Source organism: Chenopodium album, chromosome 20 (genome assembly GCF_948465745.1).
Source record: "Chenopodium album chromosome 20, dcCheAlbu1.1, whole genome shotgun sequence".
Classification (NCBI taxonomy): Eukaryota; Viridiplantae; Streptophyta; class Magnoliopsida; order Caryophyllales; family Amaranthaceae; genus Chenopodium; species Chenopodium album.
The window spans coordinates 35,037,920-35,054,385 of record NC_137853.1 but is presented as its reverse complement, the minus strand read 5'-3'; the positions used below and the strand labels follow the sequence as shown (position 1 = coordinate 35,054,385).

At 30.6% G+C, this 16,466-nt stretch overlaps 3 protein-coding genes across 3 annotated transcripts; 1 reads left to right on the top strand and 2 right to left on the bottom strand.

Annotated features, from left to right (window-relative positions):
* Positions 1 to 1,269: 1,269 nt before the first annotated feature.
* Positions 1,270 to 2,996, bottom strand: LOC145598005 (thioredoxin-like 1-2, chloroplastic). The gene is made up of 4 exons (XM_081654292.1): positions 2,484 to 2,996; positions 2,169 to 2,351; positions 1,872 to 2,036; positions 1,270 to 1,753 (listed from the first exon to the last, which is right to left on the bottom strand). The coding sequence occupies exons 1-4, from the start codon at positions 2,703 to 2,705 to the stop codon at positions 1,514 to 1,516; spliced, it is 810 nt and encodes a 269-aa protein (XP_081510418.1). The 5' UTR covers positions 2,706 to 2,996; the 3' UTR covers positions 1,270 to 1,513.
* A 4,040-nt stretch (positions 2,997 to 7,036) lies between these two features.
* Positions 7,037 to 9,339, top strand: LOC145598828 (UDP-glycosyltransferase 86A1-like). Its single transcript, XM_081655221.1, has 2 exons — positions 7,037 to 7,739; positions 8,334 to 9,339. The coding sequence occupies exons 1-2, from the start codon at positions 7,193 to 7,195 to the stop codon at positions 9,218 to 9,220; spliced, it is 1,434 nt and encodes a 477-aa protein (XP_081511347.1). The 5' UTR covers positions 7,037 to 7,192; the 3' UTR covers positions 9,221 to 9,339.
* A 703-nt stretch (positions 9,340 to 10,042) lies between these two features.
* On the bottom strand, positions 10,043 to 15,738 carry LOC145598004 (cocosin 1-like). Its single transcript, XM_081654291.1, has 3 exons — positions 15,468 to 15,738; positions 10,702 to 11,422; positions 10,043 to 10,466 (listed from the first exon to the last, which is right to left on the bottom strand). Exons 1-3 carry the CDS (start codon positions 15,667 to 15,669, stop codon positions 10,316 to 10,318), a joined length of 1,074 nt encoding a protein of 357 aa, XP_081510417.1. The 5' UTR covers positions 15,670 to 15,738; the 3' UTR covers positions 10,043 to 10,315.
* Between the last annotated feature and the right edge of the window lie 728 nt (positions 15,739 to 16,466).

Genomic DNA, 16,466 nt, shown 5'->3' with positions numbered 1-16,466 from the left:
GTAATAGAATCACTATGATTATGAAAGATATACAAATATAATTTGTATAATTTTTTTTAATATCCGATGAAATAATAGATAAGTAGTACAATACGGAGTATTTATTATCCTTTTGCAAAATTCTTCTAAAAAAATATTACATTTTTTTCGTCGACCGTGATATGTGTTATTAAAGTTTAAATTAGTTAATGTTAAATCGATTATCCGATTATATATAAATATATATTGAATATTGAAGAGTATTCTGTCATAAGACACTACAAGAATAGATATGTCGACCTACTTCTGCCACTTGTTTGTGGAGGTGCTTCAAATCTTCTATGATACCATTCTCTTATTTTGGGCACTGATGTTATCCTCTTGTATAGTTGTATAACTAGTATTCAACTCTATACTAAAGATTTTCGAAAGGGGTAACCATCCTTCCCCTTCTTAGTTGGAGGAAGAAGTGTTGCAACAAAAGGAGTATTTCGCAATTCACATGAAATCGAGAGAAAATCACTTAATTTTCAAGAAAAAGCCAATAGTATCCATTCGGCAACAGCCACTTTATTAATAGTACACGAAGTATATCATGTGCCAATAATGTGTCATATATACTCAGCAAGACAGTTAGACAGCAACTAACATATTGGCATATCTACAAATTACAATTACTTATTTTGTTATCGCATTTTAATCCTTGTTACTTTGTTAGTTAAGTCGAGCTCGATCAACACTTGCATTATTCAAATTCGAGCCACTTAGGACCTGTTCAATTCAGCTTAATTTCAGTTTAGTTTAATTCAGTCTAGTTCAGCTTCAATCGATTTAGTCCAGCTCCTAATTTCCTTTTCTCATAAAATATTCATTTTAGCTCAGTTCAGTTCAGTGCAGCTCCAATCAATTCAGTTCAGCTTTGTTCAATAAATGTAAACAGGCCCTTAATTTAATCGTCTTATATTAATGGCCTATGTTATTCTCTTACTCACATTTACACTGGAGTGATTTAGGATTTGTCTCATCTTGGTGTGCTTTCTTCACCTAATTACATAATTAGGTTCTATGTCGAACTTTTATTATTATTATTATTATTATTATTATTATTATTATTATTATTATTATTATTATTATTATTTCAACAACTTTTCCATGCTTTAGATGGACCATTCAAGTGATGTACATCATTGAAAAGGGATAAGGGAAAAAGTATGGAAAATGCATTATCCAAAAATCATAAAATGGCTGCAATCATCAACCAAGAGTTGGTTAGGGATTAAGACAGTCTGGTATCTGAACTACTGTAGGATCTTGTGGATCTGAATTTTTTTTTTTTTTTTCCATTTCATCCAGATCATAAATTACATTTAAAAAAAAAAATTGACATAATTTCAATCAATCTAAAATTATCAGGGATTAAATAAAAAAAACCCAGAACCCCCTTAACTTGTATCAAACCCACCAAATTAAATATTTACATCTAAACTAAAGAAATTAACTTTAGGCTAACAACATTTCATGTTAACCTAAATAATCAGCTAACCAACATTGCATTATTTGCAGTCACATTCTTTGAGTTAGAGAAATCCATCTTCTCTAACATTAATTCTTCTAGTAATCCATCCTTAATCGATGTCGGTACACGCGAATCGAGCGATAATTGACCCATTGATGCCAATTTAATCATCTCAGATTCCTCTAGCCCCTTTGCTTCTCCAAGGGTACAACTTCTTTCTGTATTATGTTTTGCCAATGCATCTTTAAACTTCTTAATCTGCAAATTAATAACATTTGCAATTAATTAGTAACATAAAACCATTAAATTAACAAACTCCAAATTAAATAAATTCAATTCAATTAAATTAATAAGGGTTACAAATACAATTACTTACTGTTGAAATGGTACAACTGAAACTACAAACACGGCCTTCTGCCCCACGGTAAAACCTAAAAAAGGGTAAAACATGAATATTCAAAGCATGACACATTGGTTTCAGCTCCTCATAATTGACCTTCAGAAAAATTGCATCTGGGTTTGACTCAGCCAACTGACAAATCTGTAAAAATTAACAAACACAATTAACATTTTTTAATCAAGATTAAGCAAATACATTATCCGTTCATTAATGAATAATGTCAAAAACATTTAGAAACGGAGATAGTCTGGCGAGTATAAATGAGTAAAGTACCTTGGGGTGAAGGGATTTGCAACCACCACAACCAGGAGAATAAAAATCAACAATAACAAGATTATCAGCAGCATTTTTAAGTTCATCAACAAGGTGTTGAGCTGAATGGATCTCAATCATATTAGGCTTCAATGTCTTTTCCCACCATCTCATTGCTTTGCTTACACAATATGATGTTTGTGCCTGAAATTAATAATTTACAAAAATAAAAAATACCCATTAATCCTAATTTCAAATTTAATAAAAACCCATCAATTTAAATTACAAAAATTTCACCTCAACATATAAAACAGGGGAACATGAATTAATGAATACCTGAACAGAGAACTTGGTAGTTGAGGGTGGTAAATTCTTCTGGTCTGAGACAACAAGGGATTGTCCCATAAATTGGCAGTTCAAATCTGGAAATTGTTGTTGGGTAGTTTTAAAGTCATAATTTTGAGGAAATTGTTTAGTGGTTTTGGGTTTAACAATGGTTTTTTCAATAAACCCAGAAACAGAGATTCCATGTTTCAAAGAACAAGAAGAAGATGCCATTTTTTTTTTTTTTTTTTGAAGAATGTAAGAAAAATAAAAATTTGGGTGTTTTTTTTTATGGGGTTTTGTGGTCTTTTAAAGTTAGACCCACTTCAACTTATGGATCAAAAAGTGCTAGAATCGAACAAATTAAAGTTCTCTTAATTTTTTTTGACTTTTTTTCAAACCTTCAAATTTCAAAGATCAGAAAAAATAAAAAGAGATTAGGTAGAAAAAAAAAATTGAATTCAAATTATGTGGTAGAAAGTGTAAAAGTAAGCAAAAGAGAGAGAAATTTTGGAGGTTGAAGATGAAGAAGGGGTCCAAAAGTTGGTGGGTATAAGTATAGGTTTATCCAAGTTTTTTTTTGGTAAAAAATATTTCAAAAATAATAATTGAGGATATAAATGATGATAATAAATGATGACAACTAATTTATGAGCAATATATGATGTGGAAAAATATTTTTTTTTATAAAATAAGATTGATTTTTTGACATTATGAGAAAGTTGATGGCATAGAAGAGCTAAAAGTGCGTGTGGCTGACTTGGATAGATGTCAGTTTCGAAAAAAAAAAAATGGGTTTGGATAAAATGGACACGAGTAGATTAATTCTATCCATTTCTTTTTTATCTGATCCTCTTTTTAAGGTACTGTTGAATGTAGATTTCGTGTATGATGCAAATTTTTGTGTCTTGAGGAAAATTGTACACCAATGATTTGGTTTTTTGGGATCATTTTGTAATATTATTTCGATTTTCGAATATTTATAGTTTCGATTCTTTTAAAGCTTATCCAAAATATCGGTAAAAAGATTGTTACGGAGTACTCATATTTGTTTTCAACCACATATAATAACATCAGGTGAGTCAAGTTTTATTAGACTTATTGAACCTTAACCCTTATTAATAGATTTTTGGAGATTTTATTGGGACTTGTTTGAGAATTTCCCAACTTATTTTCTCAAAAAATAAGTGAAAATAAGATTTGAACTAAAATAAGATGAGGATACAGAGCTTTGATGGCTAATTATACTTTAGTGTCGATCACAATCTAGAGTGCAAGGTGATCGCTTAATAATGTACTTACGTGTCCTATTTCACCCCATAAAACATTATATGGCTATTTTGCAATAATTTAAGTAATTAAATCGACATCACAATATTCTATCTTGGCCTCTTATGGAGACTCTCATAAGTAGTGATCACTCGGTAAGTATTAAACTACTAATGTGTGCTTTAGGGTTTGATTGTCACTCTCGTTTAACTAAACATGTTTTAGTATTTGTATGGTTGAGAATAAAATAAAACCAATTTGTCACTTATTTAGGGCTTGTTTGGCACCATTTTTGGTTTTCAGTTTCCTGTTTTTTTTTAAAACTAAAAACCAAAAACTGGAAACAAGAAAAAGGTGTTTCCACTTTTTTGTTGTCAGTTTTCAAAATTATTATGATTTTAATAAGTTTAAATAATTTTTTATTCATTATGTGACATATATCATATACTTATAATAAACAAAAAACCAAAAAACAGAAAACCACAGTAATGCCAAACGAGCCCTTAGAAAATGAGTTAAAGTACATCAATATTAATTTTGGCACACTCATTATGAAAGCACAATTTTCAATGTCTTTCTCACGTGGAATGTGCCAATAGCAATTTTTGGTATGTCTAAATCATTTTCCAACCATTTTGGTTGGTTAAGTTCATATGAAGTGGAAAATGAATTACAATGTTAGTTAATTTTAATTCAAAAGATACTATCTTTAACTTTCATAATAAATAAATAAAATAAAATAAATTCATAAAAATAAAAATAAAAAACTATTGTATCTTTAGCAGATATGTTATTGACTTTCAAGAAATGTTTATTGGGGAGATATACAAAATTAATAAAGATAAAACAATTAGGGTTAAGTGAGCAATTTCATAATGTATGAGTAAAATTTCCATCTTAATTTAAGTGAGCCTAATTATTAAAATAACGGTTATGGTTAGAAACTTGCTTATGGTTTAAAATAGTCCATAGCTACTAGCTTGACCATTGGAGCTAGAATATGTAATTAGTTTGATCAAGTTATTTTGCTAGAAAAAAACTTGTCATAAAGAAAGTGATAAAGTAAATTAGTAATTAAAGCAATAATTAATTATAAATTAATAATTTAAATACTAAGCCAATAGCTAGCCATTGAGACTCAAACTAACTAGAAAGATAATTAGCTTAAAAACTTATGTGGCATGACAAGCTTATACAACGAATATAGTACACTAGGAATAGAAATTGGAAGGAACAGATGAAATAATGAAGTAATAATCCCTCCGTCTCATAATGTAGTTCCTGTTTTCCTACTTAGGAGATCTAAAATATTAGTTTCTATTTTTGGATAGTATGTAATGACCATTATACCCTCACTTTTTTAATTTTATTTATTGTACTTACTAATTTACCCTTGAATTTTTCACATGTTTTACACTTCCTCCGTTTTTTAGTTGACACAATTTGACTTTTACATTATTCACACAACACGCTTTGACTCATTTTGTGGGGTCTTATTTGAATCGTTTGAATATATATTTTATTAATATCCACTTTTTATAATGTTGATAATTAGAAATATTAATCGTTAAAAATATGCATTGGCAAGCGTGATAATAAAAAAGTGTCAACTAAAAGAAAACCGAGCAAATACTTTTTTTTTCACTTTCTCTCTCTAACTTTTGTATATGATTGTACTTTTCACTTTTAATACTTTTATCGACTTTATCCTCCTATTTCTTAAATACCGTAAAATATTTAAACAATAACTATATTATAGGATGGAGGGACTATAACACTCGGTAAATGTTTGTGGTGGTAATAAAATCAGAGTCTTTGAATTTGGCAAGATAAGATATAAGTACATAATTGCTAAGCAACATTAAAATGCGTGCATGGTGAACGCCCCTTGATTTTAAGTCCAGGTGGTTTATATGCCAATTGTTTTGATTCAACCCTCCAATTTGATGTAGGCACCTTTCGAGTTCATATCACCCGAGCATAGAGTCATCACTCACACAATCAAATCTTTTCTCTAGCCCATGATTGGCCCAATGGGCTTGACATACTGTATCATGTGTTATCTGCTGGGCTGCTTTTGGAGTTTGATCGAATGAGTAAGAACTTTCAGCTTAATTTCAGTTCACTTCAATTCAGTTCAACTCAATTCAATAAATCAGAATATATAAATTCTAAGGTGAACAAGTATGTAGGGTTGTGGTGTGATTGGATATGGTATGTTTGACCAAGTGGATATGGAAATTGAGGAGATAATGTTAAACTCAACGAACCTCCAATAATTATTATTATCTACAATGAATTACATGAAAAGACAATGTACATATAAATATATATTGTCTTAGAAATTATGCTTAAGAAACAATAATTGTGTATTAATTTATTATGATATTATAATGTAATTGTAATACTAATGTTCTATATTGAAAGATATAATATCAAACAAAGCCTATTAACTCAACTAAATGATAAGGCAAATCAATAAAAAATGTTTAAACAAAAATATGATAATAATTTGAATAAAGTAGGTCATATTTATGAGATTAAACATTTAATGATACAATATATGTAATTCGAATCCGAAAAATATAAAATGACATCATCATGAAGAAAAGAGGAGTGTACACAGCTACCTACACAAGGATGTAGGCAAAAATTTGTAATACCTCTATTGTGGCATGTTAATTGTTATACAAAGTACTCTTTACCCATGGGCCAATAAAAATGCTAAGAAGTTTGGGCTTGATTGGCTACTTTTTGGAATATGGCCCTTATCATTGACCCTCCACCCTTTTTTTCCCTTAAAATTAGAAAATAAGTTTAGATAAGGGGTTAATTAATAGATAAGTTTAGATAATACTTCCTCCATTAGTTTTTACATGACCCCCTTTGACTCTATTTGCTACTCTTTCTTTTGCGTAAAAATATATTATTACATCTAATTTGAATCGGAGGTAGTATATTAATACTTTTGTTTTATATATTATGCAACTTTAAAATATTTTATACCTTACCAATAATACCTCAAAGTTGCAAAAAATATGAACCGGAGGTAGTATTTTGATTGTTTTTAAAACAATGGCAAAAGATGAATGAAACATCTTTGTGAAGAAGGAAGGAGTAAGAAAGGACAAACAAACCAAACGTATTGAGAATTGAGATCACGTGAATCTTACTTAACCGTTAGTGACATTTCCCAACTACTCTGCAATGCAACAAATACAATTATTCAATTAAGCTTTTTCTAATGTTTTCATCATAATACTCGTATTATATTGCCAATGATTAAGATACTCTTTAGCTTTTCCCCTAAAAAAGTAAACATTAAAAGATAATATAGAAACGGCTAATATCCTTTCTATATCTTCAAATTTGCTAACATATCTTATATCTTCCATAGCTTGTAATTTCAGCCACAAAAACACTCCCCAAAAAAAAAAAAAAAAAAAAAAAAAATGGAGGAAAAAAACTCTAATGTTAAAAAACATCATGCAATAATCCTCCCTTTACCACTACAAGGTCACATAAATCCAGCAGTCAATTTGTCACTCAAACTCGCTTCATCAAAAAACTTCACTATCACTTTCTTAACCTTTGAGTTCCTTCACCAAGATATAACTCGAGCCCATCCCTGCATAGACACCCATATCGATATATTTTCTCAAGCACGACAAGGGACCAATGGGGTTGACATCCGATATCGCGTGTTTTCCGATGGGCTGCCCTTGGAGTTTGATCGGACGGGCAAGTTGGACGAGTACCTAGAGTGGTACATAAGTGGTGGCATGTTTGACCAAGCAGAGAAGAAAATTGAGGAGGTAGTGTTAAAGTCAAACCCTAAAGTTGATGTGTTAATTATTGACACATTTTATCCTTGGGCCTCTAAGATTGCTAAGAAGTTTGGGCTTCGGTTGGCTTCATTTTGGACTGAGCCTGCTTTGGTTTTCAATCTTTATTATCATGTTCATCTACTTAAGCAGCATGGCCACTTTGATTGCCCTGGTAATCCTTTTCATCTCTATCTAATTATATACATTCACTGCTTAATTTTTGTGCAATTTTCACATGTTTTTTTTTTATTTGAAAGGTTAATTTTTCGGATTATGTAACAATCAAAACTCAAATTAGGTGGAATCTATTATCACAAAATGTGCATCATTGCATCAACAACCAATAACTGTCCTCACATAACATAAGCTTTTCTTGACGCATTGTGTCCCCACTCATGTGCACACAATGCATTATAAGACTATTCTTAGCTAAATATGCTTAACAATAATGTATTCTATTAGCATGAGTGTTGTACAAGAATATGCTTTCTGTTAATGTGAGTGCTTCATTAATTTTTTTTAATTTTAAAGCAATCATGAAAAGTATTACTCGTCTCAAACTAGAATACGACCTTATGTGGTCTATAGGACTCTATACTCTCTAAAATGGTTATTGTAAAGGACTCTATACTCTCTAAAATGGTTATTGTAACAATAACTTTTTCCTCTAATTTCAAATGTTACCAAAAATTGAGAATAGGACTAACTACTACTACTACCACATATACTGATATTTCAACCTTTCCTTGCTATTAATGACAACTAGATACTCGGAAAGATCCAATTGATTACATACCAGGTGTTCAATCAATTGAACCACATGACCTAATGTCATATCTACAAGACAAAGACGTCTCAACAAACATGCACAAGCTAATTTTTCAGGCATACCAAGATGTTAGAAAAGCGGACTATGTGCTATGTAACACCGTGCAAGAGCTCGAGTCGGACACAATCTCAGCCCTACAAGCACTCATGCCTTTTTACGCGGTTGGCCCAATTTTTCCACCCGTGTCACCTGATTATGCCGTGCCAACAAGTCTATGGACCGAGTCCAATTGCTTAGAATGGCTAGGGCTTAAGCCTAATGGTTCAATTTTGTACGTGTCATTTGGTAGTCTTGCTAATTTCTCAAAAGATGATGTTACGGAAATTGCTTATGGTCTTGTTGAAAGCAATGTTGATTTTGTTTGGGTGCTTCGCCCACGTACGGTGCTTCACGAGGCTGATCATCTATTGCCCGTTGGATTCGAGGAAGTTGTTCGTGGTCATGGGATTGTTGTTCCTTGGACCAATCAAATCGCGGTTTTATCTCATCCGGCTATTGGTGGGTTCCTAACACATTGTGGGTGGAATTCTGTGTTAGAAAGTATATGGTATAAAATTCCTATGTTGTGTTTTCCAATATTTACTGATCAATTTACTAATCGGAGATTAGTGGTTGATGATTGGAAAGTTGGGATTAATTTTGACAATGAACAATCATTGAAAAGGATGGAGGTTGCATCACAAATTAAGAAATTTATGAGTAAAGAAACAGGATTTGAATTGAGGGAAAATATTGATGTTATAAGGAATATATTAGGTAATGCATTAGAAGCTGAGAAATCTTCAAGCAGAAATATAGATCTATTTATTGAAAACTTGATTTAACTTAGTAGATGATGAAATTGTTGGCTATGTAACTTTTTCATATATAAACGTAACTAGATTCGGTTTATTGTTGTTGCATCTTAATGTTGTGTTTAGCCGTACTTCCTTTGTTTTATTTTGATGTTCCTAGTATATTTTATTCGATGTTTTATGATGTTTGTTTTCTCTTACATTTTATGATGTATATGTTTTTTGTTTTCCTAATGGTTTAATTATAGTCTTTCTTTAATAACCAATGTTTCTCCTGTGTCAATGCGAAATTTTGCTTTGAATATATCAACTATCGATGATGGTTAGTTGCTTATTAATACAACCGTTACAATGATTTGATGTAAATTCTTAATTATTAATAGGATCAATCGTATTTTACCACCCCTCAAAACACCTATTTTGATTAATTGACCTGTTTATTTATTTATTTTATATAATAACCCACAAATCTACAAAAAGTTAGATTTCACCACCTCTTAACTATGTCCCAATGATAATATTAAATTAAACAATTGAATAGAATAATTAAAACTTAAAAACAACAACAACAATAAAGCCTTAGGGCCTGTTCACATTTGCTGAACTGATTAGAGCTGAATTGAACTGAACTGAACTGAGCTGAAATGAATATTTTATGAGGGAAGGATATTAGGAGCTGAACTGAATTGATTGAGCTGAACGGATGAACTGAACTGAATTGAAATTAAGTAAATGTGAACAGACCCTTAGTCCCAATATGATGATATATTATTAAAAATTAAAACTTAACATTATAAAAAAAAAAAATAATAATAAAATAAAATAAAATTTATGTAGCTTAATCCTTCAGCATTAACAAAAACAAATAACGATATATTAATTAGATTATGTTTTTTTACTTGAGAATAGATGCACGATAATATTAACTTGAGAATTACAAAAAAAAAAAAAACGATAAAATTGTTTTAATGATTTTCATATCCATGTCTTGGTGCATCATTCCTAATTAAGAACCTTAGGAGAAGCAAGCCCATACTAATTTTATTGATATAGTTTATTTGGATGGTTTTCATACGAGTCATATTCATAGCATACTCATGGAGGGTTCATTCTCGAATAAAGTTCTCAATTCGGTGGCATAATGTTGGATGTGTTCTCTATCTTATCCATGAACAATTCGCAAAACTTGAGACTAACATTGAGAGAAGCTTGCATTACTTGAGGAGACATGGTTTTCCAAAATGACATGTTCCCAGCTATTTGAGCAAGTATAGGCCTGCATCAAGAACAATCACAAAGATATTGTTACGCAATGGTATTCCCCCTCGTGACAAGGGTTTTTTAAAGTCTATTCTGTTCACCTTATATTATTTTAACTTATTTCAGGTCTAATAAGTTCAGATAATTCAGATAAGTTCAGTTAAGTTAATATTAGTTCATATAAGTTCAGTTCAGGAAAAATAAGTTCAAATTAATTTTAGTTCAAGAAAAATAAGTTATGTTCATCTTACTTGGAAGTTGTCACAATGGAGAAACATTCGATTCCTTCATCACCAGCACCAACCGCAACCACATGAAACTTTGGGACAGCAAACAACTGACCAGCCTCTAATTTGGTGTCCAATGCAATTTGTCCATTTAATCCCACAATTTGAACCCAACCACTTCCTTTAGTAACATAACTTAGCTCAACCCCTGAATCTTGTGCATAATAAATCGGTCCACACATTGCATTTGGATCAAGCTTCAAAAGCTTACCACAAAGCTTAATTCCTTCAAGTGTAGATTGCTTTTCACTAGTCAAAAATCTTATAGATCCCCCCTTGTTAACTTGAAAATCCGGTTTAACCTCGTCGAATTCTAAGGTTAACTCATTGTTGGATGGTTTTGGCATGGTTAGCCCTTGTTCAAGCTTTAAGATCAAGGCTTCTTTTTGACTATTAACTAGTTCATTCACTTGTTCGTCGTTAATGTCATAAGCTTTGGCTATAGTTTTGTTTGAGAAACCCTTTAAGATTCCGAGGGCTCCGGCTAGTAGGCCGTAAGTGAAGTTACCTTGGTTGATAGCGTTATGTGTTTCACCCAAGTATATGATTTTGAGTTCATCATTTCCGGCGTTGAACCACCATGAAACAACACCACTTGGGACAACTATTGTATCGCCTTTTTTGAGCTTGACTACCTTCTCTTCCTTAGACTCGGGGTATATCATACCAGCTACCCCATTTGAACCTGTCAAAATAATGGATCACGTCGATTAAATGGTAAAATTTTACAGTAGTCGTTTGAAATATGACTACCATAATGTTTTAATGATTATATAGTTTATAATTGATATATTGTTATTCAAGTAATTAATTACATTACTTTATTAATGGTATTAAATAGCATTATGAACATTTTTCTGATTTATCAAATTTTTAGTTTCATTTATATAATTTTTTATTTTTATTTTATAGTTTCTCAAAAAATATTTATTATATGTTGGATGAACTTTTTCAAAATTTATATTGATATTATAAGACTAATTGTGGCCATTTTATATGGTGAAAAAATGAACTGATTATATTATATATCATTAAAATATTGGGTAGTCTTCCCTCAAAAAATAAAAGATAAAAATATGTTATTATGGTAGTAATTAAAATAAATGTTCAAATGATTATCTACTCGTACTATCTAAAATAGAGTACACTGGATGTATTGTTTTTACTGTTATTATTTTAAAAATTTGCCACCTTAAGTATCATAAATATGATAATATTTCCTACTATTAACCTATTTAATGATTTAATCTACTACTTTGACACACATTATACAACTTAATTTATTTCAAAAAAAAAAAAAAAAAAAAATAATAACTATTAATATTGTAATATAACTTTTTTTTTGGTGGTGCAAATAAGTATAAGCCTCTTTTGTTTTTACTTATTACAACATTTTACCTTTACCTTTTATTAGGTAGTTTCTCACAATTTTTTTTATTTGGTGATTTTTCCTAAAATTTGAGTTTTATTAGGTATTTTCAGACAATTAAAAAAATGAATATCGATAATGGGTTAGGGATGGCCAAGCCTTCTTTAGTCTTTACTCATATGCTGGTCCAACCGTCCAATATAAGGTATCCTAAATGATTTCTCAAGGACCACGGCACTACGGCAGCAGTCTACGGTGCACATTTCCGTAATGAGAGTCTTTTTTCAAAAATAAAACTTTGTTGTTCAACAATGATTCCAACTTAGATATATGGCCGGCCTTTTCTTGTTTCAACTGAATGAAGGCCCTTCCCTCTTGTATAAATGTATAATGCTTTTAATTATTTAGTACAACTTTTTATTAAAAATGTACTCCACAATAGTAATTACAATCATGTGTACTAAACTACTAAGGGCCTGTTCATATTTACTTAATTTCAGTTCAGTTCAGTTCAGTTCAGTTCAGTTCAGTTCAGTTCAGTTCCAATCAGTTCAGTTATATTCAGTTCAGCTCTTAATTTTCCTCTCACATAAAATATTCATTTCAGCTCAATTCAGTTCAGTTCAGTTCCAATCAGTTCAGTTCAGTTCAGTTCAGTTCAGCTCCAATCAGTTCAGTTCAGTTCAGTTCAGCTCAGTTCAGTAAATATAAATAGGCCCTAATTAGAAAATGAACCCCACAATAGTTGATTTATTTATAAATATGCCATGATGACTAAGGGCCTGTTCACATTTACTAAACTGAGCTGAACTGAACTGAACTGAACTGATTGGAGCTGAACTGAACTGAACTGATTGGAACTGAACTGAACTGAACTGAATTGAGCTGAAATGAATATTTTTTGTGAGAGGGAAATTAAGAGCTGAACTGAACTGAACTGAACTGATTGAAACTGAACTGAACTGAACTGAACTGAACTGAACTGATTAGAGCTGAACTGAACTGAAATTAAGTAAATGTGAACAGGCCCTAAGGAAATTTTATTTATTTATTTATAGTTTTGCCATTTGATAAACGAATTTTGTTTATCAAGGGGACAAATTAGGGATTCCTCAACCACTATTATTCCAAAATTGAAACCTTCAATATATTTCTATTTTTAGAACATAATATACATGGAATGATAAAGCCTAAACAATGCAAATGACTTAAAATATTAAGGGTAATGTTCCTTAAATTTTACAAGTATATATTTCGACCTTTTATTATAGGGGTCGAATGATGTATTGATCTGTTTAATTTGTTAAATGAAGTATAGGTGATGTCTTTACTTGTGGGTTCCCTATAGGGTTTTCTACTTGGGAGGGTTTTGGTTCCTTTTAGGGTTCTTCCTTGGGAGGGTTTTTCTAGCCTCTATTGCTAGATTTTTTTTTAGGTGTTCCTTCAATCTTCTCCTTTTCTCTCTTTCTCTTTCATCTCTTTTCTTCTGGTATGGTCTTAATTGTAAATTTTTGTAGGGGTTTCTATCGGTGTTTTTACCCATGGTAAGGCCCAAAAAACTTTTTAATTTCAATAAAGGATATGGTGTTTATTCTATTAGATTTAATTTTTTTGTTTGTTCGTCTGCCTGATTTAGGGCTTCACAATCTCCAAAAGTATCTAAAAGACCATATGAGTTTTTTCACCCAAACAACTATTCATTTGTGGATCATAAGCCGAATTAGTGCTAACAACATATTGTATTGTTTCGGATTAAGTTTTTTTATTAAGGCGATCGTTGATCGAATATGCGATGTAACTAGTCCTAAGGTGAATTGTACTTGTGTTGGTATTTTAGATTTCCTTGGAATTTTTGTAAGTGCCGTTTGACTATCTTTCATTGATGAAATCATTTTCTGCTTGTTAAAAAAAAAAAAGATGACCATAGTAGAAACATCAACTCTAAGGGCTTGTTCTCATTGACTGACCTAAACTGAACTGAATTGAGCTGAACTGAAATGAATATTTTATAAGAGAAGGAAATTAGGAGCTGAGCTGAACTGAACTGAATTTTAACGTATGAGAATAGGCCCTAAGTGCAATACTAATGGTTGTAGCTAGAGACTTGTTTGCAATATTAAATAATTTTTAGCCACTAACTTGACTATTGGAGCTAGAAAATTAAATGCAATTAGAATGAAATATACGAAGTAAAAAAGATAATTAAGGGGGTTCATTCAAATTGTAAGCTAATGGCTAACTATTGGAGTTTAAAGTAGCTAAAATAATAATTAGTTTAAAAGCTTATGTGACTTGGCAAGTCAATTAATTTGACAATTAGCTTGCTATTAGAGTTGTTCTAATACTCCGTATTAATTAAGAAAGCTGAGGTAGTTATTATTATTTTTTTTTTCTTATTTCTATCGTCCTTATCATCATTGTAGGATCGGATTTTTTTTTTTTTTTTTTTTTTTTGACACTATGCTTTTAATGCATTAATCCTCTTCAATTCAATAACGTCTCAACACATTGTCGGGAAAAAAAAAAAAAAACGTCTCAACAAAAATGAAAGCGGATGATCTATTTGGTCTTATTTAGCTTGTGCATTGGGTGGTATACTAAGCTAGACCGCTAAATTAATGGTGCTACGACTTTGTTAGCGGTGATAGTTTGGCAAAAAGGGTATGTAAAAATATTATTTGCTTCGTGCCTTCGTGTTAAAAAAAAAAAAGAGGTATATTTGCAGTTTTCCACTATGTATGTAATCATGTATAGTTTAGGGTGTAATTTATTTACTTGATTTTACTTATATGAATTCATCTTATTCAATATGATCGAAAATGCAAACCTTCAGTTCTACGTTTCTATATTGAAATTAATAACCGTACTATTATCTGATTTTATTTTTCTTAAACTTATCTTATATATCTGGCCTGGATTTATTAACCATTATATAAACTTAAATAAATTTATATTTTCTAAAAAAGTGAACCAGGCTTCAAATTTGTCAAAATAATACGAAGTAATAATTAAAGTTATTATTATTATTATTATTATAGCAATAACAACTTGCAAAAAAAAAAAAAAAAAAAAAGATTTGACATAATATATTGAATCCGGCAGCTCGCCTTCAAAAAAAAAAAAAAAAAAAGGTTTTGACAAGACCAACCATAACATCACTTAACAATGTGTAGTATATATACAAAAATAGTACGATCGTATGATAGATCACAACAACAACAAAAACAGCAAAAACAAATAGAAACAAAAAATATAGACGTATTCAAATAAAATAATAAAAGAGGATGAAAAATATTCCGTACAATATAGAAGTAGGTAATTAAAAGAATGATGAGAGTGATTAAACAAAATTGTTACGTACCTTGAATAACATAACCAATCTTACTACAATCAGAATAATGAGGGAAAGCAAACCCACGAGGCTTCATTATAAGCCTACCACCGCTAACCTCCCCTGCACCTAGAAAGGGGAATACGACGTCGTTCCATACATCGTAGCTTCCCCCTTCTCCATCGGTCAGCTTTTGGGGCAACTCTAATGCCACCAAGCTCATTTTTTCCATTTTTGAAAATAGAACAAAAAGGATTTTACTTTTTTTTTTTTTGTAAGCTTCTATGATTGTATTTGTATTTGTATTCTCTAATTTTAAGGCGTATATATAGCCAAAATCTTATAGCCATGTAAGGGGATTGGATTCGGAGTCAAGTTAAAAAAAAATTAAAAAGGGACTAGTTGGCAAGTAGTTATGGGTGATTCAATCATTTATCATACATCACATATATTATGCCTTCCTCTGTTTCTATTTAGTTGATACGTTTAATTTAAACATACATATTAAGGAGATGAGAGAAAATTCCCTCCAATTTGCAACAATACTTGTACAAATTTAAATTTTTCATGTAAATTTTGTTTTCCCATGTACTTTTATTACTTTCTCTCTCTACTTTTTTGCATACCCACTGTCAATTTACTTTTTCAATTTACTTTACCTATTCTTTTTTGTGTTCATTAATTCTCGTGAAAAATGCCTATAAGAGACTATTAAAAGGGGACGGAGGGAGTAATACTTCTTATTAGTTTTTATGAGTATACTCCTTCCCTTTTTTCTAGTGTTAGGCTCTATTCACTTCACCTATAAAAATAATATTAAGTAAAAATAATTTCAATTCAGTAAAAATAAGTCCAGTTCGGTAAAAATTAATTTCAGTTCAGTTACAATAATTTCATTTCAGTAAAAATAAGTTCAGTTAAGTAAAATTTAGGTTTCTTAAAAACGAATTATAATTGAAAATCAGTAAATAAAAAATAATTTCAGTTCAGCAAAAATAATTTCAATTCAGTTAATTATTTTAAGTTCAT